This window comes from Zalophus californianus, chromosome 4 (assembly GCF_009762305.2).
Source record: "Zalophus californianus isolate mZalCal1 chromosome 4, mZalCal1.pri.v2, whole genome shotgun sequence".
Classification (NCBI taxonomy): Eukaryota; Metazoa; Chordata; class Mammalia; order Carnivora; family Otariidae; genus Zalophus; species Zalophus californianus.
The window spans coordinates 104,279,892-104,301,950 of NC_045598.1; the positions used below are offsets into that span (position 1 = coordinate 104,279,892).

General features: G+C 48.0%; 2 protein-coding genes across 9 annotated transcripts; both read right to left on the reverse strand.

The window, feature by feature from the left end:
* Nucleotides 1-8,303: 8,303 nt before the first annotated feature.
* SF3B4 (splicing factor 3b subunit 4) lies at nt 8,304-12,635 on the reverse strand. Its single transcript, XM_035727173.1, has 6 exons — nt 12,499-12,635; nt 11,905-12,033; nt 11,106-11,648; nt 10,574-10,780; nt 8,917-9,090; nt 8,304-8,720 (listed from the first exon to the last, which is right to left on the reverse strand). Exons 1-6 carry the CDS (start codon nt 12,530-12,532, stop codon nt 8,533-8,535), a joined length of 1,275 nt encoding a protein of 424 aa, XP_035583066.1. The 5' UTR covers nt 12,533-12,635; the 3' UTR covers nt 8,304-8,532.
* A 757-nt stretch (nt 12,636-13,392) lies between these two features.
* Nucleotides 13,393-21,884, reverse strand: MTMR11 (myotubularin related protein 11). 8 transcript variants are annotated; one of them, XM_027583792.1, is made up of 17 exons: nt 21,491-21,884; nt 21,040-21,130; nt 20,259-20,380; nt 20,001-20,061; nt 19,674-19,816; nt 19,110-19,188; nt 18,842-18,977; nt 18,502-18,589; nt 18,262-18,350; nt 18,052-18,176; nt 17,520-17,586; nt 17,204-17,274; nt 16,478-16,644; nt 16,002-16,175; nt 15,565-15,747; nt 14,624-14,917; nt 13,393-14,093 (listed from the first exon to the last, which is right to left on the reverse strand). In XM_027583792.1, the coding sequence occupies exons 1-17, from the start codon at nt 21,554-21,556 to the stop codon at nt 13,947-13,949; spliced, it is 2,103 nt and encodes a 700-aa protein (XP_027439593.1). In that variant the 5' UTR covers nt 21,557-21,884; the 3' UTR covers nt 13,393-13,946. The 8 variants fall into 8 exon arrangements, with proteins under 8 accessions (XP_027439593.1, XP_027439602.1, XP_027439612.1 ...); XM_027583801.1 differs by having other exon boundaries at nt 13,423-13,671; nt 21,491-21,777; XM_027583811.1 differs by lacking the exon at nt 20,259-20,380 and having other exon boundaries at nt 13,423-14,093; nt 21,491-21,776.
* Between the last annotated feature and the right edge of the window lie 175 nt (nt 21,885-22,059).

Sequence of the window (22,059 nt, forward strand, 5' to 3'; positions counted from 1 at the left end):
CGAGAGAGCTCCAGGTGGGATTTGCAGTGTTGAATGTACCACTAACAGAAATGTCAGTCTAAAAACAAGAAACCAGTTCAAAAGGTGAAGTGTTTATTTCGGATCAAAGAATTGCAATTCAGTGTACATAGACTTAGGTTGAAACCCAAACAGTGTCCCAATTACAGGAGGTGGACTCAGGGTTTTTATTGGGGGGAAAAAGGAAGATTAGATAAGTTGCTTTTATTTTTTTGAAGATTTTATTTATTTATTTATTTGTCAGAGAGAGAGAGCACACTAGCAGGGGGACCAACAGGCAGAGGGAGAAGCAGGCTCCCCGCCGAACAAGGAGCCCTGATGTGGGACTTGACCCCAGGACCCTAGGATCAGGACCTGAGCTGAAGGCAGACGCTTAACTGACTGAGCCACCCAGGGGTCCCTAGATAAGTTGCTTTTAAGAAGAGGTTCATTGGTGCTGATAAGCAGGGCTAGATTTGTACTTCATTGACTGGTCATGTGAAGTGGTCACTAGGCAAAAGTTCACTTTTATCAGTTTTTTCAAATGAGATTTTCTCGTTCCTGTGGATGTCTTGGACTGTTGGCAGTTTGGCCCAGGTCAAAGGTTTAGGAAACAGGATGCGCAAGGCAGTTCCTCTGAAATGACTGTTCTGGCTCAATTTTTAAAAATGGCTCCCGTTATGTCATTTTTCACAGGGCTGTGGGCCTGGGTTTCACACACTCAAAGCTACATCTTGGAAATACTTGACTGTGCCAACGAAGTTTACAATCTACTGAAATACGAATCCATGATACAGAAGTATTAATTTACCATGAGAAATTTTACTGTTGCTCAGACTCAAATCCAGCACATTCTCTTCTTTAAGCCAAATCAGAATCAGAATGTTAACATATAAATGCACAATGACATAATTGAACAGGAATATTTTTATCTTTAATGGCATCTGGCCATCCCCAGTAAGGAGTCGTGCCAATGGGTTCAGAAAATTCTTCTTGGCTACAATTCTCCACCCCCATCTCTATTCTATGGGCAACCTTGCCAATAACTCCTGGACTACTCTAATTCTGTTGGCTAAAGCACTGTTTCCAGGATGGTATTTAGAAAGTCTGTGCCCGTATGGGCCTCAGGGACTCTCCCTTTACTAGGCTTCCATTGCTGACCTCTCTTCAGCTTGATACATTCTTTATTTAAATATGTTAATATTTTCAGTTAGGTTACAGCCAAATCTTCTTGCTGGCAGGGAGCTGGTTCTTCTCTTTAAGGTGACTTTGCATACTCTCCACTCATCCATTACTTGCTAAAATAGAAATCCTATAGTCATAGAGAGAAACGTATATATTTTTCCAGTTCTGAGGAAAGACTGGATCATTTTTCCCAGGAACCACAGACCCATGCACCCCACCAGCTACTCCTTCATTGTCTCTTTGCTGAGTCCATTAACATAAGAGTTCCTAAGGTATCAGTCCTGCCCCTTTTCCCCCCTTCCACCTGCTCTATCCTAGTCAGCTCAGATAGTCCCGTGACTTGCAGACCTTTCCACCAAGCCCAAATTCAAAATCTCCCATCTGTCAACTCAATATCACTGCATGGATATCTCCTTAGCATTTCAAATGTAGTATGTGTAAACAAACTTCGGACTGAGGTCTTAACTCTTCACCAAGGCGTTCAGGCCAGAAACCTTGGAGTTATCCTTGTTTCCTTTTTTTATCAAGTCTTGTTGGCCCCATTTCAAAATATATCCTGAAATCTGTCACTTCTCCACTACCCCTTAGTCTAACCCACCATCATCTTATCCTTTGCCACGGCAGCCTCTTAACTGATTTCCCTACTTCCAATCTTGCTCTGCTAAAACCCATTATTCTCAGTGGTCGGGGTGATCCTCTAAAATCAAATCTGATCCAGCAGATACTCTCCCAAGAGAAATGAGTGCGTATGTCCCACAAAAAAGACAGGCATGGGTATTTTCCTAGCAGCTTCATTCATCATATTCAAAAACCTCAAATGTCTATCAGCCAAAGAATGGTTAAACTTAGATAAACAAATTGTGGTATATTCATATAGGGAATATTACATGGCAAATTTTAAAGAGACTGAAATACTATATGCAATGGGATAAAAAGATCTCACAAACAAAAGACTGAGCAAAAGAAGCTGGACCAAAAAGACACACACTATATGATTCCATTTATACCAAGTTCAAGGAAAAGCATATTAATCTACAGCGATGGAGAAAGTAGAGGCTACCACCAGGAAGTGGAAATGGACTGTGAAGGGGCACAAGGGAGCCCTCTGGGTGCTGGAAATGTACTAACATCTTGATCTTAAGGGTGGTTTAAGGGCTATGGGTGGTACGTAGGTAAAAATGCACTTAAGACCTATGTGTTTTTTTGAATATGTTACACTGCAATTTTGAGAGAAAGTTTTAACGAGATTTTACCACTCCCCTTTCTTTAAATCCTCCAGTGCCTTCCCACTGTACGAAGAATTATATCCAAACTCCTAATCAAGGCCTAAAAGGCCCTGTGGGATCTGGCCCCACCTGCCTCCCCAACCTTCTTCCTCGTATCTCTGCTTCCGCCTCACTGGTCTCCCTGCTGTGCCTCCAACATGCCCAGTGCAGACGCAGCAGAGGACCCTGGCACTTGGGGGTCCCACTGCCTAGGACTCCCTTCTCCCAGATCTTTGCCGTATCATGCAGGCCTTCACTAAAAAGTCACCTCTTCAGACGACCCTCTCCCTCCCCAGTACTATCCTATCATCCTGCTTTATTGTTTCTTCTTACAAGATATCCCTCTCTAAAATTATTATTTTTATTTATTTACTTTTTTAATTTTTTGCCTTCTCCTTCTTAGATTGTCGGTTCTAAGGGATCTCCTCTGGCATATTTACTGCTATATCCCCGGGATCCATTAAGTAGACACTTTTATTTTTTTTTTTAAAGATTTTATTTATTTATTTGAGAGAGAGAGAGCACATGAGATGGGGGGAGGGTCAGAGGGAGAAGCAGACTCCCTGCTGAGCAGGGAGCCCGATGCGGGACTCGATCCCGGGACTCCAGGATCATGCCCTGAGCCGAAGGCAGTCGCTTAACCAACTGAGCCACCCAGGCGCCCCCATTAAGTAAACTTAATGAAAGAGCATTCCAAATAGGTTAAAGATTATTACCTTTAGTGCCTGTGATAAATGTCTGCTTACTCCCACTAAATATGAGTGTTGAACTAATAGGTAAAAAATTTGTTTGAAGGGATGTAAGTCAATTGCCTACTGAGAGTGGCCCCATGTTTTGTCTCTTTTCCACAACAGCTTATATTAGGAGGGGGAAATAAGACTATGGCCCAGGAGGTGGTAAGTGGGTATGTGGTAATGATGAGCATTTACCTGACATGGACACTTTTCTGACCACTTTATACTGACCACATTACCCACCTCCCAATTAACCCTATGAGATAATCACCATTTACAGACGAGATTGAGGCCCTGAATGCCTAAGTAACTTGATATAATCACACAACTCAGAAGTGGCAAAACTAGGATTGGAACCTAGGCAATATAGACTCAGAGCCCTGATGCTTTCACTTGAGACGCATATCCACTTGAGGTGCCTGGGTGGCTCAGTCGGCTAAGTGTCTGCCTTCAACTCCGGTTCCTGATCCCAGAGTCCTGGGATCGAGCCCCACATCGGGCTCCTTGCTCGGCGGGGAGCCTGCTTCTCCCTCTTCCACTCCCCCTGCTTGTGTTCCCTCTCTGTCAAATAAATAAATAGAATATTTAAAAAAAACTTTTTTAAAATGCATCCATTTAAAGCATACAGTTCAATGGGTTTTAACAATGGGTTTAACAATGGGTTTTAATTTAACAATGGGTTTTAACACCCATGTAAGCACCCCCTTGATCAAGATTAAGAACATTTCCTTTGCCCCTGAAAATGCCCTTGCCCCTCTGCAGTCAATATCCCCATCCCTGGCAACCACTGATCTCCTTTGGTCACCATACATTAGATTTGTCTTTTCTAGAGTTTCATAGAAGTAGATTCATACAGTATCTAGGTCTCTGGCTTCATAGCTCTGGGTTTTAGAGCTTTCCAGGGTTTTTAACCACTGCCTTATAAAACTTCCTGGTACAGTTTCTTTGCCCACTTACCCATCAAATTGGGTACTTCACATCAGCCGCCTCCCTGCATTCCATCCCTGCTTCTACCCGCCACACTCTAAACACATGAGATTGTCAGGATGGGGAGAGTAAAGGGACAAAACAGGGTCAATGACAGCACCTCTAAGATACCATAAAGTTCCAGGGAGAGATGCTAACAAGTGATGCACAAAAAAAGCTCCTGTCCTTTAGGTGTTTATAACCCGGTTAAAGAGGGAATATCTTATAAGAAAGCTGTTAAGTGGGTGCCTGGGTGACTCAGTCGATTAAGTGTCTGGGATCAAGTCCCCCATCGGGCTCCCTGCTCCTCGGGGAGCCTGCTTCTCCCTCTGCCTCTCTCTCATGAATAATCTTTTTTAAAAAGCTGACAAGTAGCAAAGGAAAACATTCATTCAACAAGTATCTATTTCAGTAAATATAATATAGTATAATATGACTGCGCAATTGGCTCTAGGGTTCAGGCAGATCTTGGTTGAGTTACTGCGTCTCTCATTTCTTAGCATGTGACCTTGGTCAGGTAACTTAGTATCAGTTTCCTGATCTTAAAATGGGGGTAATAACAAAACCTACCTCAGGGGATTGTTATGAGGATTAACGGAGATAATGCAGATAACATCCTTAGGACAGTACCTGGCATATTAGTAAGAGTTCAGTAAGTATTAGCTGTTATTATTTTTACAATTATTATTGTATACCCCAGGTACCTTCCAATACTCTCAAGAAATAGTTTTAAGAGAATGAGATTCCTTAAGGGTTCAGTGTAATACAGGGATTCTTAGATTGGGATCCATGAACCTTGGGGAATTTTTGCTTCAGGATATTGGATACATATGCAAATGTTTTTCTTGGGTAGGTTCCATAGTTTTTGTCATAGTCTCAAAGGACTGTCTGTAGCCCGCAAAATATTAAGGACCCCTCGTCTAGAGCATGCATTCTTTTTTTTTTTTTTTTAAAGATTTTATTTATTTGAGAGAGAATGAGAGAGAGAGAGAGCACATGAGAGGGGAAGGTCAGAGGGCAAAGCAGACTCCCCGCCGAGCAGGGAGCCGGATGCGGGGCTCGATCCCGGGACTCCAGGATCATGACCTGAGCCGAAGGCAGCCGCTTAGCCAACTGAGCCACCCAGGCGCCCCTAGAGCATGCATTCTTAATAGGGGTGGCATCACCTCCCCACCCCCCGCCCAGGGGTCAAAAACTAGTTTGGGGCGGCAGGAATCTTAGCTGCAACAGTGGTTTGTGTTCCCCCCCCCCGCAAAGGGCCCTAGTACATAAACAGATATACAGCATAACTGTGATATTAAAATTTCATGCATGAGGGAGGGCAATTTGAAAAGAATGCCTCGTGGTGGGCGTGAGAGGGGGCAATAATAAAAAAAGTTGAAAACCCCTGGTTTGGTAACAAACGTGTGTGAAGTGAGGTAAGGAAATGTAGGAGCAACGTAGTCAGGCGCCTGAAACAGCGGGGGCGGGGGCGGGGGCGAGCGCCGGGGCGGGGGGGGGAGTCAAACTCAGCGGCTGGAGGAGGCACTCCAAAATTAGTGCTGACTGAATGAGAGCGCGGAGATGCTGAGCGTGAGCGCCTGAGGCAACGGTGGCTCCGAAGAGCGAAGGCGGGAGGGAATTCCGCAAAGGCACGAATGCGCTCTGTGACGCTGCGGAGCGGTCCACGCGCCGTCTCTCAGGTAGCAGCCGAAAATACCACACAGGCGCTTAGGCGAAAAAGCCGGCCGGAAATCATCGGCTGGAGGGTAGCCGTCACGGAAGTCCTCGCGGAGGATCAGCTGGAAGTCAGTTCATTGGACAGACGCCGTGGAGGCCGAAAGGACACGGAGGCTGAGGCAAAGCCTCGCAACCGCCTGGCGCTGCTGCAGCGCCGGCCTCGGGCGCCCGGGGCCCCGCGGGACCTCAGCCTCCCGCCGCAGCCAAGCAACTGCGGAGCACAGCTCTGTTCGAAATGAAGAGGTCCATTAAGCCCGTTGCGATTCAGAAGCCTGGCATCCTTAGCCATCCACCGTGTGAAATAATCATGCCGAATCTTGACAACTATCCACTAGATGACCCCCCTTGCCTGTGTCAACTCACCTCAAAGCCAACAGACCCAAAACTGAACTTACCATTTCCATCCCGCTCCCCAAAATTCTTCCTGCCGCATACTCTTGTGCTGATTCCACTCTCCCTTTCACTTCCCAACATCCATTCGGACTCATCCTGCTATTTTGCCTTTTAAATACCTCGCCGACGACATATCCCTTCCTCTCCACCCCGGCTCCTATCACAGCCCTCCTTCAGGACTTCATCTCTCACCCGGATTATTGCCAAATGGCCAACTTGGCGCCTTGCCCCCAATCTTCTCAGATCTTTTCTCCCCACTGCTCCCGCCGTTCCAAACTGCAAACCTGTCACTCCCTTGCTTAAATCCCCACTGTGGCTTCCCCTCGTGAACAGCAGCTTCCTGCAAACAGCGTGCGTGACAGTGGCGCTCACGTGGGAATTCCCTCAGCACTTTGGGCTGCTAAGCAGAGCCTGGACGGCAAGAATTCCTGAGCCGGTAGCTTCCGGCCCGAGGCAGGTTCTCCGCCAGGCGACAAAGGGAAGGGAAGCGCTGATCCCTGGGAGCCCCCCAGCCAGCTCCGACACCCAATCCGGGGCATTATCTACTGCGCCATCCAGCAATCTCTGCTTCCACTCAGAAACATCCCGTCCATCTGGAATGAGCTTCCCTTTCACCACCCGGCGAACTTCTACCCTTCCTTTAAGATTACATGCAAATGTACCCCTTTTTTCCCAGATGTTTTCGTGGACTTTCACGCCCGGTTAGATACCCTTCCTCATGCTCTCAAAATGTTTTGTTTCATAATAATCTCTTAGGTGTCGGGCCTACTCCCTTGGTAAGAGCAGAACAGAACTGCCTTGCTCATCTTTGTATTACTCAGCTGCCACCCGCGGAGGTCTCCTAGCCATCAGGTCACGTGAACGAGAACGATGCAAGAGAACGAGGGGCAGGCTCACCTTTTTCACCTTTTTTTGCCTAGACTTCAGGAAAGTTCACGGGTACATAGACCAGAAAAAGAGCTTTAGGAAAAGGGCGATATCAGAGGATTAAATGCAACAAAGAACAGAAAGAAGGCCATTGGATTTGGTCTAATTACTGTTGTCTTTGAACACAGACTTAAATAGGATGGAAGTCAGGTCTGGAAGGACTGAGAATGAGAAAAAAAAATAGGAATAAGATCCAAATCCCTTATCCATGATGTCTGAAGGTAAAGAATGGAAGAAAATGAAGGTTTACTGAGTTCCTACGGTCCCAACTTCAACGGTTTTGCAATTATGTAAGACATTTATTTATACGGTGTCAAAGGAAACCAAGTTTAACATAGTATGCTTGGAGAAATCTGGCTTTCCTCCATATCACCCCACCCCAATGATATCAATTTCCATTCATTTTTGGTTTATCTATTTTTAAAATACAAATAAATGTATAGATCACGTACCACCTCTTGGATGAGGTAGCATACTACACATTCTGTTCTGGTACTTTCTTCACTTGATGTATGCTGGAGAGCTCTCCAAAACAGTACGTAGTCTTTCCTCACTCTTTTTTACTGCTGCTATGTAGATTTACCAGTTTGTTCAACCAGTTCCTTACCGACGGATAGGAGAGTTGCTTCCAGCCTACTGTCATTACATACAGTGCTGAGACAGGTGGCTTTGCGCACGTCACCTCGTATCCTTGCCGGCACTATCTCCAGGAACTTCACTTCTGTCCTCGCATCATGGTCACAATCACCCTGTGTCATGGCTACTGGATCTCAGCTTATAAACTAAACGTAGCCTTTTAAAAATGCAGTAAGCAGGGGCGCCTGGGTGGCTCAGTCGTTAAGCGTCTGCCTTCGGCTCAGGTCATAATTCCAGGCTCCTGGGATCGAGCCCCGCATCAGGCTCCCTGCTTCGCGGGGAGCCTGCTTCTCCCTCTCCCACTCCCCCTGCTTGTGTTCCCTCTCTCGCTGTGTCTCTCTCTGTCAAATAAATGAATAAAATCTTAAAAAAAAAAAAAAGGCAATTAAGCATCCTTACTCTTACCTTACCATTCCTCTCCCAACATACTGACCTCACAGAGAAAAGAGAGAAGTTACTCTGCCAAGGAAAACAGCACGAAGAATAAACAAGTTTAGTTTTATTTTCTCTGTGCATTTGCAAAACACTTAGGACCAACATAGAAAAAAAATAAAACCTCCTGGGAAAAATATTACACATAAGGGGAAAAAAAAAAAAAAAGGCCTGAGAGGGATTAGTGCCTTAGCCATAGGGAGCTAGAGCAACTCTGACTGGTCCAAGGAATTGAAAAAATATTGGGAAGATAGAACAGGAGGCAAGAGAATGAGAAATTACTGAGGAAGAGGGCCTCGAAGTGGGCCACGAGGGGGAACTGGAGGCCGGGGGGTGGGACGGGGTGGAGGGAGGGGCCCCCGCTGGTAGCCATAGGGTGGGGGTCGTGGAGGCCCAGTGTATCCATGAGGAGGCATCAGTGGAGGAGGTCCACGCATCCCATGTGGAGGCATTGGACCTGGGTGACCTGCACAAAGAAAAAGAAAAGTCAGTCAAGGCAAGAAAAAGGAAGTGCTGATGTTGGGCGAATGTACGGAGAACACCGACAGGGAGACCATGAGCAGAACTGGAAATAAAAGAAAGGGCAAGGGACGGGGCTGTGACAAAGGAAGCTGCAAGACTATGATACTCGAGGATGAGGAAGGTGGCTAGAGCCTACTTACCCATGGGAGATCCAAACGGAGGCCCTCGAGGGGGCATGCCCATCGGAGGAGGTCCAGGATGAGGCATTCCGGGTGGCGGTCGGGGTGGTGGCTGCCCCCCAGAGCCTGGGGGCCCAGCATGGGGGTGTCCTAAGCCATGAGGGCCATGGTGGGCCAGCTGCATCTGAGACATCCCTGTGAGAACAAAACACACACAAAGAGAAAAGAGACAAAAGGAATACAGACAGCAAAGAAAATGGAGAAAAGAAGAGAACAAAATTGAGAAAGAAGTGACATCAGAAGTACGGAAAATAAGGCTGGTAAAGGGTGCCTTTATCCTCAACCCCATTCCAAGGGTACAAACAAATCAACTGCCCCCCCCCAATCAACTGCTCACCCACTTCACTTGCCCCTTCCGTGATTTAGACGCTATAACAGTGCTGCAGAAGTATGTTAACAAATGGAGTGATTATTCCACCGACAGGATTTGGGAAGGTAGCAGAGACACTGTCTGAGTAAAGATCTAATTCTAAAGAATGAGTAAGAATTTTTCAAGTGGACAAGAGAGTGGACTAGAACACCCCAGGCAGGAAACATTAGCATGTGCAAATCACAGGGGCATCAAACAGCATAGTATGCTCAGGGAAAACCAGTAACTCAGAAATAAAGAGCAGCATGTAGTCATGGGAGTAACTGGCAGACACCGATCATGAAAAGCCTAGATGCTATGGTGACAAGTTTGACTCTGTAGGTAAAAGGGAGCAACAGAAGAATTTTGAGCTAGGGTGTGTGAACAACTGTGTTTTAGAAAAATTACTCTGTGCAAGTGGATCAAAAGTATGGAAACTGGAGTCAAAATGTTAGAAAATTACTACAATAAATTAGGTGTGAAATAATGAGTATGAGGGGGCATGAACTAGGGCACTGGCAGTAGGGGCCAATGCCAGAAATATTAATAAGACTTGGTATCTAGAGTGGGGTGATAGCAAGTTGTTAAAAATAGTTCCCAGATTTCTGAATTAAGCATCTGAAAACAAAGAATACTAGAGGAAGAACTGGTTTGAAGGGAAGGACAGAAAAGTGGAGCTGTCCATCATCAGGCAGTAGGATTAAGGGTCATGGACCAGAGACACATATCTAGGAGGCATCAGTGTACAAGTAATGGAACTATGCAGAAAAGAGAACCAAATACAAAAACCTAGCTACATGGAGAAGGGGAAAAAAAGCCTATTAAGGTGGCTAAGATTAATGAATCAGATATAGATGAAGAATCCAGAAAAACCAAGGGACAAGATTTTCAAGAAGGATGACATGCCCAGTTTCAGGTACACCAAAGGGCAAACCAGATAAGGAATGGAAGCGCCCCCTAGATTTGACAATTAGGTTACTGCTTTGGGGGAGAAGTCAGGAGAGAAATGAAGTAAAAGTTAAAGGGAAAAAACAGCAAACACAGTTGTACTCTTTGGAAAAACTTACATAAGAAATGGAGACAGGGTGGTAGTTGTTAAAGTAAACAGAGAGCAGTATTTTGTGTTTTTTATAAACTAATGTCTGAAGAAAAGTAGAGCTCTGGGACTATCTATTATTATTATTGCTGAGGGACAACAGCAACACCATAAGTGGCAATAGAGCTCCTCCACCAGGCTCATCCCTCCCTTCCCCAACAAAGAACACCCACCTGGATGGGGCATCCCACCCGGTGGGAATGGGTGAGGATGTGAGTGTCCATGTCCAGGATGTCCAGCCCCTGGGGTTCCTGCTGATGGTGGGCCATGTCCTCCAGCCCCAGGAGGCATAGGTGGTGGGGGCATAGCTGGGGGTATCCCAGGTGGAAGGGCTCCAGGAGGCGGCACTGGGGGTGGGAAGGACCCAGGAGGAGGCATGCCTATAGAGGAAATGGAAGAAGAGTTAATGATAGTAAGGAGAGAACGTCTTTAGAGAGCCTGTTCAATCTGGCCTCTTCAGGCAGGATAAGCTCCCTTCCCTTCCTCCAGGCTCTCTAAAGTCAGAAGCAATACTACACAACTCTGAACAACTTCAGCCTCCTCAAGTCAACAACTTTCTTCCCCACCACAACTGTTGCACCTCACTCCTTTTCTCATCACCTACTGACTCCACGTCCCCCTTTATCCAGTTCTTTTTCCTTCCTCCTGCGCCACCCCCACCACACCCCAAACCCAAGACAAAAATATTTTGAATAAAAGCTTTACCTGGTGGAGGAAGCCCGGACCCCAGTGATGATACCACAGGATTGGGGGCTGAGGGTGGAGGAGGTGCATCTGCAAACAGCTGATGAGGGCGATCGGCCTGGGAGAGTGGGTTCTGGGCTGCCAGAAGGCGTTCAGCTGCTGAGCCATGGCGCTCACCCTTGGAGTCCTTCTTGAAGGCATAGGACACAGTGATAGGGCGGTTACAGAGATACTGCCCATTCATGGCCTCAATAGCTGCATCCGAAGCATCAAAGGAAGCGAAATTAATAAAGGCATAACCTTTGGAGTTGCCTGTGTCAGGGTCCCGCATAATCTTCGGGGTTTGTAAGATGACCCCAAAGGCGCTGAAAGTATCATAAAGCAGCTTCTCATCAATCTCCGGGTCTAGATTGCCAATGAAAATGTTGGCCCCCACGTCCAGGTTCTTGTTGTGAGCTGATGCTTTGTTCACCCGTATTGGTTTCCCATAGAGTTTGATCATGTTCATGATCTTAATGGCATAGTCAGCATCTTCCTCACTCAAGAATTCCACAAAGCCATAGCCTGGGAAGCAGAAGAGTGGAGATTAACAACTTAAGTGATTCAAAATGGGGTATAACTCATTCACCTTCCAAAACACAAAGAACATGAAATAACCACCTCACTTCAACTGAGAATGGTTCCAGAAGCAAACTGTGAGCTACACTTAAAAGGAAGAACCTGCAGGTGATTCATTCCAAACAGCTACGAAAACTTCTGGAATCCTCCAGGCACAGTTTGTCCCACCAGTACATAAACACACCTCTTGTCATATACTCACCTTGGTGCTGACCTGTGACTCTATCCTTTGGCATGTGGGTGTTGACTACTGGCCCTGCCTGGAGAAATAGCTCCCACAGCAATGGTTCGCTAACCTTCTCGTCCAGGCCCCCGACGTAGACAGTGGCATCTGGAGGATAGGAGCAGGAGATTAGGGCAGGGATGAGATAATGACAGGAAACAAGGAGGTGACGGGCGGGGAAATGGGAGTGGAGATGGGGTATACGAGCAAAAGAGAAAAAAAAGAAAGTTAGATTAAAGCCCTTACACCTCCTTCATTCCAGAACTAGAGAACCTTAAGTCTAACCGAAGGTTCTGCTGCAAATTCTCCGTCAATTGCTTTGTTTCTGGTTTTTGTTTGTTCGTTTGTTTTTTTTTTGTTTTTTGTTTTTGAATGAGAAGCCAGAGGGGATTGGGCAGAGCATCACACCTACGGGCCTCAGCCTGCACCCGGCCACCCCGCCCCCAGCAGGCACGGGAGCCGGTCTCCCGCCCTCCGGGGGAATCCGATCTCCAGACCCGGCGAAAACACTGCTGGCCCTAGTCGAGGCCTCCCAGCTCCCCTGGGCCCATTCCGGGTTCCCCCTCCAATCACCCTGGTTCCGCTCGGAGATCGGCCCGGCCGCCATGGCGAAAGAGCTCCCGCCGTCTCCAGGCAGCGATCCCGCCCTCTGACCGCAGTCACTACTTCCACTTCCGGGGCGAAGGCTGTCGTGAGGGTGGTGGGCGGGCCCGTGGCGGGGGAGGAGCCGGAAGTGGCCGCGGCCATCTTAGAAATTGTGGAGAAGACGCGACTCGTGGAACCTGTTTCTCCGGCGCTTGGTCCTGTGCGGAGTTGCCGTTGCGAGGGGTCAAAACGAGGAAGGCGGAATGGAAATTCCCAGACCTTCTTAAGGCAGTGCTAGGCGTTAAAGGATCGCAGTGCTCTCAAAAATGTAAATTCGGAGGCCAAAAGAACAAAACTTGACTTTTTAAAAAATATTTTGTTGGCAAACGATCCTTCTTTTGTTCCCCGAATAAGGGTGTGCTGAGGAAGCCTCCCCCCCCATCCTAAGGATTCGGCTGTCTTAGGTCACGGAGGGAGCCGTCCACCCTGGCCCGCGCCTTTGGGCAGCGGCGGCCTCGGCCCCACCCTGGGCTTGAGGCGTTTCGTTTTTCCTCAGGGGAGAGGTTTGCGGAACGTCTGAGCTGGGGAGACGTCCGAGCTCACCTAGTCCTATTGAATGGGGGGGTGATGGAAACCTGCGGCCCAGACATGAAGTGTGACCAAAGCTGAGGGGTGGTTGACATTGGAGTCCAGGGGCCTCAGTTTCAACCGCCAGAACACCCCGGGCCCAGCGACAGTGTCTTGGTATGTTCTTCGCCCCGTCTTCTCTAAAAAGTTGCAGTTGGACTTCGTCTGACCTATCCCCATATTTCCTTAACAATAAAATGGGTCCCATCCTCTTCCGGTTCATACCCATCAATTTCTTACCTAGGATCTTTTATTCAGACACAAGAGGTAATGCCAGCACCGTGTATAAATACTGTTTTTAATGAACTCCTTAAATAGAAATGTTACTACAAAATATACAATTGGCAGAGACAGGGTGCCTCCCATACCCACTGCATACCCATAGAAAACTAAAGGGAAGAAACAGAAACTGGAATTACAGAAGCAGCAAGAGGAGGTGAGAATGAGTTCTGTAGGCCATCTTGTTAGAACTGATGAACAGCATCTCTCATCTCACAATTTTAACAGCTGGATATCCAAAGGGATAGAATTGCCCTGAAAAAAAACAAAGGTAATCGTATTCTGGATTGCTTTTGTTTCTTAATTCCTGAAATCCTAAGAAACCTATCTCGAAGAACGAAACAGAACAGGGCAACTCTTGTTGGGAGGTTAGCGCCACCCATCTGCAACGGAAAGCCAGGTCAGTGAGCTTGTTGAGGGCTGGAGTGTCAAAAGCTGAGACAGCAAGAACAGATAAGAAAAATTGGAAGATTAAAAAGAACCCTCCCTCACCCCAGATCACCCTCTGCCGTGCCCATAAAAAAGCGATTTCAACGGGATTGGGAGACAATGGTATTTGGATCTCTTTTCTCGGAATGATCCTCAGGAGATATTCTTGGTGTCCATTTCCTTAAAAGCTCCTGAAGATGGGATAGCTCATCCTGGAGGCCAGAGATTGTGGGAGCTGAGAGGCCTTTCTGGGGAGGGGGTGAAGAAAGGCAGAGAGGAATATTATTACAGCTCTAGCTCCCTGTTTCTGAGATCTGTCCGCTACTCCTGGTATCTTTTTAAATTATTATTACTATTATAATTGACATGCAATATCCTGTTTCGGGTGCACATCCTAGTGCTTTTTTATACTTCTATAAAATTTTATAAAATTATACTTTTATACAATTTTATACAAAAAAGGTGATCTTTGTATACCTTACAAAGTGATCCCCATGGTAAGTCTAGTTCCCATCACCTCTGGCATCTTTAATTCTCTTTTCCCCTCCAACTATGCCCTAGGTTCTACTTGATCAGAACCACAAGCAGTCTTTCCCATACATACACACTCCCAAGCCTATCCACTCTGATACCAACAGGAATGGTACTTCACTCCTCAATCCCCCCAGACCCTTGCTTTTCCAGCTCCTAAAAACATCTGGTTTCTCCCAGAACATTTGGCTTAGCAGTCAAGCCCCTTCTCCCACTCCCAATCCCTAGCCCTGTCTTCCCTCCTTACCTGGACCTCAGGCCTTCCCCTCAGGTAGCAGCGTCTCCACAGCCTGATCTGGGGTCCCAGATACCCAGGCAGCAGCAACCCTGGGGGTAAAGGGCAAGCTCCCCAGTGTGAGGGGAGTCCCCACTCCTGATCAGCCAGGCTTTCAGAGGAGATAGCAGGTCGAGGGAGCCAACGAGAAGAGACTGCCAGCAGGGAGGGACTGTCCCGCCAAGGACAGAGCTGATTCAGGGGGGTCAGAGCCCCTCTGGAGAAGAGCCACACAGAACTGGGGGGTCCAGAAACCATGAAGTTTGGCTAAAGGGAAAAGAGAAATCAACTGGCAACCTAGAAACCAGATGACCCCACTTACACCAAACTGGGTCAGGAAGCCATGTCTACCTGCCATCTACTCACACTGTATTAGTGATCAAACTACAGGACTCCCCCTGAGAACTCTTTCTGTACTCCTCATTAGGCTTCAAACTAGGCCTCAGGTCTGATTAAAGTCAATTTTAGGGAAACTTATAAAATGTGTGTAAGAAAGGGGTTGCCTAGGTGGCTCAGTCAGTTAAGCATCCAACTCTTGATTTCAGCTCAGGTCATGATCTCAGGGTTATGAGATCCAGACCGACAACGGGCTCTGCGCTCGCTCAATGGGGGTCAGCTTGAGATTCTCTATGCCCCACCCCCAAACTGACATTCACATGCTCTCTTTCTCTAAAATAAGTAATAAATCTTAAAAAAAAAAATGTAAGAGATAGAAAAACTAATAAAGATGAGGACAATCCTCTGTGCTATTCTAGGATTTCTGCCTTCCTGGGGACAGTCAGAGACTAAGTGACAGCTACAGAAGTGTGGGGCAGCTTTCCCTGGGGAACTCAAGACACCGTGTCTTTCTACTTCTCCCTATCTAGTAGAATGAGCCTGTGAGAAAGTCAGAGGAACTTAGGAAGACACCTCACCTGCTGTCTAGGGAGCCAGGAATCTGGGCAGTGTTCCGGGTCATAGCCAGGGTTATGGAATTGTAGTATCTGTTCACTGCTGTAGCGTAAATCCCAGTCCCAGACAGACAGCTGTGGGTTAACAGAGTTCCCAGCAGGGAGTTGGGAGTACCCTGCAGTATAGATTTGTGTATAGGAGTTGAACTGGACAGAGGAAACAAGAAAAAGGGTGGTTAAACAAACAAAAAAGTTTTTTGTTTCCCAAGTCTGGAGAGAAACTGTGAAAGGCTCACCTCTTCCTCCCGGAATCAGATGTAGGGTGAAAGTCCCGTCATGAGAATGAGCACCAACCTCCCCCTTTCCCACCCACAGACCTCACTTTCCATAAATCAACACTAAACTTCAGAGGGTATTTCTCAAGGAGAAGAAAAGGCAGCTCAAAAACGGAAGTCACTGACCTGTCCACTCTGCTTTCCACGCTCCCAGGGAGTATCTCTCAAGAATGTGAGAGTGTCAGGAACCCTGGCACTGTCATGAAGAGCAAGAAGGAAAAACTCTGAGAATTCAAACTCAGCTGGAAACTGCTGGAGGAGCTGCCAGACACAATCAAGGAAGAGGAGAAACACTGGAGCCTGAGGAGAGGGAAAGTGAGAGGTTAGAAGGGATTGTAGGCACCTAAAGGGGGAGGATGACAAAATGATGGGGGACAAGGGACACAGCCAACAGGGCCACTAAAGTCAGGGAATGGAAATCTGGATTGAGGGCAGTAGGGGGTTGTGGTGCCTCATTCACCTAGGTCTCCCTTCAAACCTAACCTAATTTCAGGATCCTTCTAACCCAGTTTTACTTCCAGTGGATTATACTATATAGTTTTCTCATCCCCTTACATCCTTAGTAATAATCTCCCCCCAATACCCTCCCAAAATGACCTTACCTCTTCACTGGCTCCAGTTACCCCAAGTCGGGTCAGGAAGGGATGTCCAGCTGCCACCCACTCTCGCTGCACTAGTGATTGGAAGCCAAGCAGTGTTCGGGCTTCAGGGGCTGAAAGCAGCTGGACGAGTGAAGAGAGGAGGCCATTGAAATCACGATCACCGCGCTCTGGGTGACAAAGAGGGAGAAGGGACAAAGAAGGAGGGGCCAAGAAACTAGGGCAGAAGAAAATGGGAAAAGGAAACGTAGCAAGAAGAAGAGAGGGACACAGAGGAGGAAAGTTTTGGTTAGGTAGGATTGAGAGAGGGCAAATAGAAGTGAAAAGAAAATAAAGACCTTGAATGATTCAGTTCACAGACTCCACCTGGATAGTAATACCCAGCTTCACGTGTAGGAGGCAAAATCATAAATCTCAACCCAGCTTCCACACTGTCCTTCCCACTCCAACCCAGTCACCATCTATTGATGGAAGGATGGGAACAGAAGGTGAAGAACCCTGCTGTTAGGGACCACAAGCTGTAGTAACACTACAGCTAGTAGTAGTACTACTACTACTGGGAGGCAGGGGTAGCACTGAAGGATGAGTGGGGCCCATGGGTAGTTCCTAGTTACAGGAGAGGAGGATCCCAGTACTAGACAGGGACAAGGAAGATTTAGAGATCTTCCTCCCAGTTGGGTGGGTAAAGAAAAAAGGAAGGAATGGAGTAGGTTAACCCAAGAACCTCACCTTGGAGTACTACAGAGCGAACCCTGGATGTCACTAAGACTGAGATGTCGCTGGCCTTTCGAAGACAAGACCTGAGGGGGCAGATGAGGAAGAGGAGAGAAGAATGATAAGCCTGGAAGAAGGGAGTAATGGGTCATGGAATGGAAAAGAGGCAGACTCCAAAGTTCTGCCCATTCTCCTTCTAAGGAGCAGCAAATAAGAGTCTTCTTGGGAAACCAAAGAGAAGAGTTAATGGAAGGCTATTTAGGAATTCAAGTTAACAGAAGGTTGGGGAGGGTTGAATTATATAAGTCATAGCTAGAAAATGAGGGAGTACCTGACATAATCCAACCATCGTGTTCCTTCCAGGGCTGAGAGCCATTTCTCCTCGGCCGCAGATGAATCTGAGAGAGAGTAGAGCGGTCAGAAGGACAAAGAGATGAGGAGAACTCAGGATTCACGATTCGGGGTTTGCAGCCTGAGGGTTAAGAATAAGTTGGGTAGTGGTTACCCATGTCTGGGGATAGAAATGAACAGTAACCATAAATGGCCATGAGGTTACTACAATTATAATTGCAGTGACAGTTGTCAACCTTGTAAATGTAATAAAATTCACTGAACACTTAAGATGGTGAAGGGTGGATTTTATGGTATGTAAATTGTATCTCAATAAAGCTGTTTGGAAAAAAAAAAAGAATACACTGGGGACAGGAAGACAGGAAATCAGTGAGTCTGTGGGAGATGGGAGTTGAACAGAAAACTGTGGATCTTTGGCCTGAAGGGTTACTCATACTGTAACAGGCAAAAGGGTAAACCAGGTTAGGGTCGGCAGACCTAGGCGTGGGGGTAGGGGTCAGAGGTTATCTCACCAGGCAGGCAGAGGGCCCTCAGCTTCAAGTGGGCAAGTTGGACATCTGTAAGACTAGGCAGCTCATCCACAGTGTCCACCAGGACAACATCTGAATGCCCAGCCTGGAGCATTGACTCCACTGCTCTGGAGGGGAAGAAGCCACAAGGTAAGGGAACAAGTCTGTCCTGAACCTCCAACCCGTGATTCTACTCATCAAACCTCCCCTCACCTGATATCCTCCTTGTTAGGGTCGCTGGCTGTATAGAAGCCACCACAGCGGAGAAGATCACTGCCCCCAGGGTGATGCCAGGACAGGCGCTTCAGATGGTGGGAGGTTAGGATCACCGTGGGAGAACCTGCTAGCCCCACCCTATCCTGCCCCCACCCTGATCTCCCTCCGCAATGACCCCACCCCCCGACCTCCCATAACCATCTAATCCCCAACCATCACCCTGGCCCCCACACTGACCGGTCCACGGCCCTGATGGAAGTGGCCAAATGCTCTCCTGACCTCACTGTCCAAAGTTCGCTTAGGGACCCAGAAGTAATGGGGGAGGCTGTGAAATTGAGAGTTACAGTCACAGCTTGGCTCAGTGAACTCATTATAATGCAGACCTGTCATTACAAGGAAGTCACTTGGGAGGGGATTATTTCAAGGGACCTCAGGTTTAGAGATCTAGGCAGTAAGGGGGATAGCTTTGTGGATACCGTAAGAGGCTAGAGTTTGTGGGCAGTCCTCGCTTTAGAGGATCTGAGAACTGTGGGAAGATTGGGAGGGCAGCGGGGGTTGGGGTGGCCTGAGGGATCACCTGGTGGCTACGTCGAACCTCTCATTGACAGGGCTGACCCTCCAGCTCCCGGCCCCCTGCTTTTTCCGCTCAGTCTCCCAGTCTTCTGATGTCTCCAAGAGGGGAATAGGTGGTTTTCTGGGCCCTGAACTCTGGCCTAGGGCAGGAATGAAGCACAGAAAAAAAAGGAAGAGGAACCAGAGAGAGCGTCTCAGCTCTACTGTCTTCAGCCAGCCTCTGCTCTTTCAGATTCTTTACCCTTTCCCTACCCTAAAGCACCCTCACTCACCAGCCTTGCTCAGGGATATCCCTGCATACTGTTGGGCTTGACTGCTCTGAGCTCTGGCTCGGACAATGGCCATGGTCACCTGTGGAGGAGAGGGCATCCCAGCCTTTTGGCTCAGACTGAAGAAGTGAAGAGGAGGACATGGGACCCATGTGTTGTTCAAACTGTCTTTGCCACCAACAGAGAAGAGAGAAGACAGTCCCTAAGGAAGGGAGCTTCCACAGGTGGTGGGGACTGGGGTCAGGAGAACATATCCAGAACCACAGAATCACAGAATGTCAATTCTGCGAGCAATCTCTGGAACAATCTCATCCAGCCCTCCCTGCTTCTCAAAGGAAGAAACTTGCCTGCTGTCACACTCCTGGTAATCGGCAGTGCCAGGCTAGAATTCAGGCCCCTTACTCTCATTATACTGTCCTTTATCCCAGCCTTTTAGCCTCTCCTTGAGGAGAGAAGCAGACAGAAGGACGAGAGGGGTCCTAGGAGATCGGGGAGTAGTAGGAATGCCAAGGAAAGGATCCTAAGGCTCTAAGGGGAGAAGTCATCTTTGGGTTGAAGGCCTCTTACCTGAAAGGCCTGAGGCTCTAGTCCTCCAGCCTCAAAAGCAACTCTGAGCAGCCGGAAGTCTCGGCCATGAATGAGGATCTCCTCAGGGGTAAATTTAAGTGGGGACCCTGGACGGAGGAGCTGGACTCTGGACAGGCCACTCACTGAAGTCAAGAGTTAGAAAGCAGTGCAGCCATGGATCAGGGTCCCTCTACAAGGAAGTCTTCCAGCCCATCCCCCTCCATCCCTGCTGCCCTCTGAGAATAGAGGAAGGATGAGGAAGGGTGAGCCACCCAGTAAGCCCCTTCACCAACACCTCACCCCCCACCACACCCCCCGCCCACTCACCAGCCTCTAATCGCCCAATGTTGACCAAGACAAAATCATATTCACTGCTCAGGGGAGTCTCCTAGAGGAAGCACATGACTGATGCTAAAGACATCTGAAATCTTGCTCATTGTCCTACCTTGGCAATCCCTAACCTCCCTGGAGATAATCCCGACAACCCCTTAAGCATAACTCTCCCTGTCTCACTTGTCTAAATCCTTCTACTCTCCCCAATCCATTTCTCACTAACTGTCCTCTCCATTGCCCTCACCATCTCACCTGACTCCGTTGCCATCCACAGGGCTGGAAGGTGACCCTCAAGTTGGTGCAGATCAGGGTTCCAGGCAATTCAGGTTCCAGCCCCTTCCTCACCCCTGGGGCCCATGCTAGGATCTGCTCCCCTACAGGGGAAGGGGGAAAGCCAGGTTATGACTATTCCCAGTGTCACCCACACTGGTATACACCTACTCCTCTGAGACAGGAGGATGTAAAGAGGGAAGATTAAAATCCTCCCCTAGGGTGCCTGGGTGGCTCAGTCGGTTAAGCATCTGCCTTCGGCTCAGGTCATGATCCTGGAGTCCCGGGATCGAGTCCCACATCGGGCTCCCTGCTCGGCGGGGAGTCTGCTTCTCCCTCTGACCCTCTTCCCTCTCGTGCTTTCTATCTCTCATTCTCTCTCTCTCTCTGAAATAAATAAATAAAATTAAAAAATAAAAGAATAAAATCCTCCCCTAACTCCACTAGAACAAAAGCTTAGGAGGAGATCATTTGTATTCTTTTACTCTAGAGCTTAGAACAGTGCCTGGCACAGAGTAGGCACTCAAATACCTCTTGAATAAGTAAATGAGAAAAGGGAGTAAGAGAGTCAGGAAAAGAGGGACCATCAAGGTCCCGGCTCCTAGCCAGCTCTGACAGAGAAGAGAGCAAGCCTCAGACAGAAGCACTTTAAGCAAGCAGAGGAATACAGAGGTATCTTTGGTGAGGTTTGAAGCAAAGTTTGAGCAGGATGAAATTTGGAAGAGTCTTTGGAGATTGGAAGTATTGGAAGGGAAGTTATTACCTGGGAGGCATCCCGAGGCCAGGTGACTGCCAAGCTGACAACTCCTGGACTCCAGCATCCCAGTCCTCTGGACAGACTTTGGTCCAGAGAGCTGTGAAGGGTGTAAAGTTAATCCCCAGGCCTCTCCAACCCCCGATCTGGGATTACCTCAGCAGCCACCATTGGAGGCCTACACTCAGACTCTCAGGGGAAACTGAGATCAGCGGCTGTGGGGAGCTTAGGACCCAGTTGGCAGACAGTAAAAGGAGGGGCTGGTTAATGGATAATGAGACAATGAACTTGAGACTGTGAAAAAGACAGACCAAGCTCCATCAAGCGAAGTGGATATGGGACACACCCTCCTCCTCTTCGAGCTCCTTTCCTAGCCCCTCTTTTATCTCCATATCCTCCTCATTCACACCCTCCTGCCCACGGTGCCCTTCCCTCCCAAGCCCAAGTGTCCTCTCCTTACCCCCATGTCTGGCTCCGCCTTCTGGGGGGCGATGTTGAAACTCTGGCCCCGACCCCCCCACCACATTTCTCTGGCTCCATCCGGGGACGGAGCAGTGAAGGGTGGGAAACCTTGAGGATGCTCAAGCCCCTTAGGGAGAGGCTGAATCTTGTAGTTGAGAAGAGGGAAGTCAGGGAGAGGGGCAGGGGACAGCACCAGGGAAAGGAGCGTTTGAGGTGCACGGAGCACGATTAGGGGTCTTTGAAAGGTGTGTCCAACCCAGCTAGAGGAGGCTCCTCGGAAACTTCAGTCGACTCTGGAGAGGGCGGGAGAGATGCCCAGCCCCTTAAAGGGGAATACACACAGTTTCGAAAAAGTGGAGGAGCCTGGAAAAGGTGAGGAAAAAATGGGTAACGGGAAAAAAATATATCCAGATTCTTTCCCCAATCCCAGATCCTATGCTCTTTCTGTTCACAAGCACTGGAAATTATTTGAGGGAACAGTAATACCGAGTATTAATACAGAATAATTTGGGCTCCGGTTTTTTTTTGTCTTCTTAAAGAGGGTGGTGCGGTGGCAGGAATGCAAAA

What these genes read in the sequence shown, in the direction of transcription:
- SF3B4 (XM_035727173.1), bottom strand. Translation starts at nt 12,532, where the DNA reads ATGGCGGCCGGGCCGATCTCCGAGCGGAACCAGG. An exon ending in AGTCACAGGTCAGCACCAAG is followed by an intron (nt 11,649 to 11,904) that starts GTGAGTATATGA and finishes TCTGCTTCCCAG; the next exon opens with GCTATGGCTTTGTGGAATTC. An exon ending in GGGTGGGATGCCCCATCCAG is followed by an intron (nt 9,091 to 10,573) that starts GTGGGTGTTCTT and finishes TTGTTCTCACAG; the next exon opens with GGATGTCTCAGATGCAGCTG.
- MTMR11 (XM_027583792.1), bottom strand. Translation starts at nt 21,556, where the DNA reads ATGTGGTGGGGGGGTCGGGGCCAGAGTTTCAACATCGCCCCCCAGAAG. An exon ending in AGGTTCGACGTAGCCACCAG is followed by an intron (nt 18,590 to 18,841) that starts GTGATCCCTCAG and finishes TCAATTTCACAG; the next exon opens with CCTCCCCCATTACTTCTGGG. An exon ending in GGGGAAGGCCTGAGGTCCAG is followed by an intron (nt 14,094 to 14,623) that starts GTAAGGAGGGAA and finishes CCCCCTCCCCAG; the next exon opens with AAAGGCCTCTCAGCTCCCAC.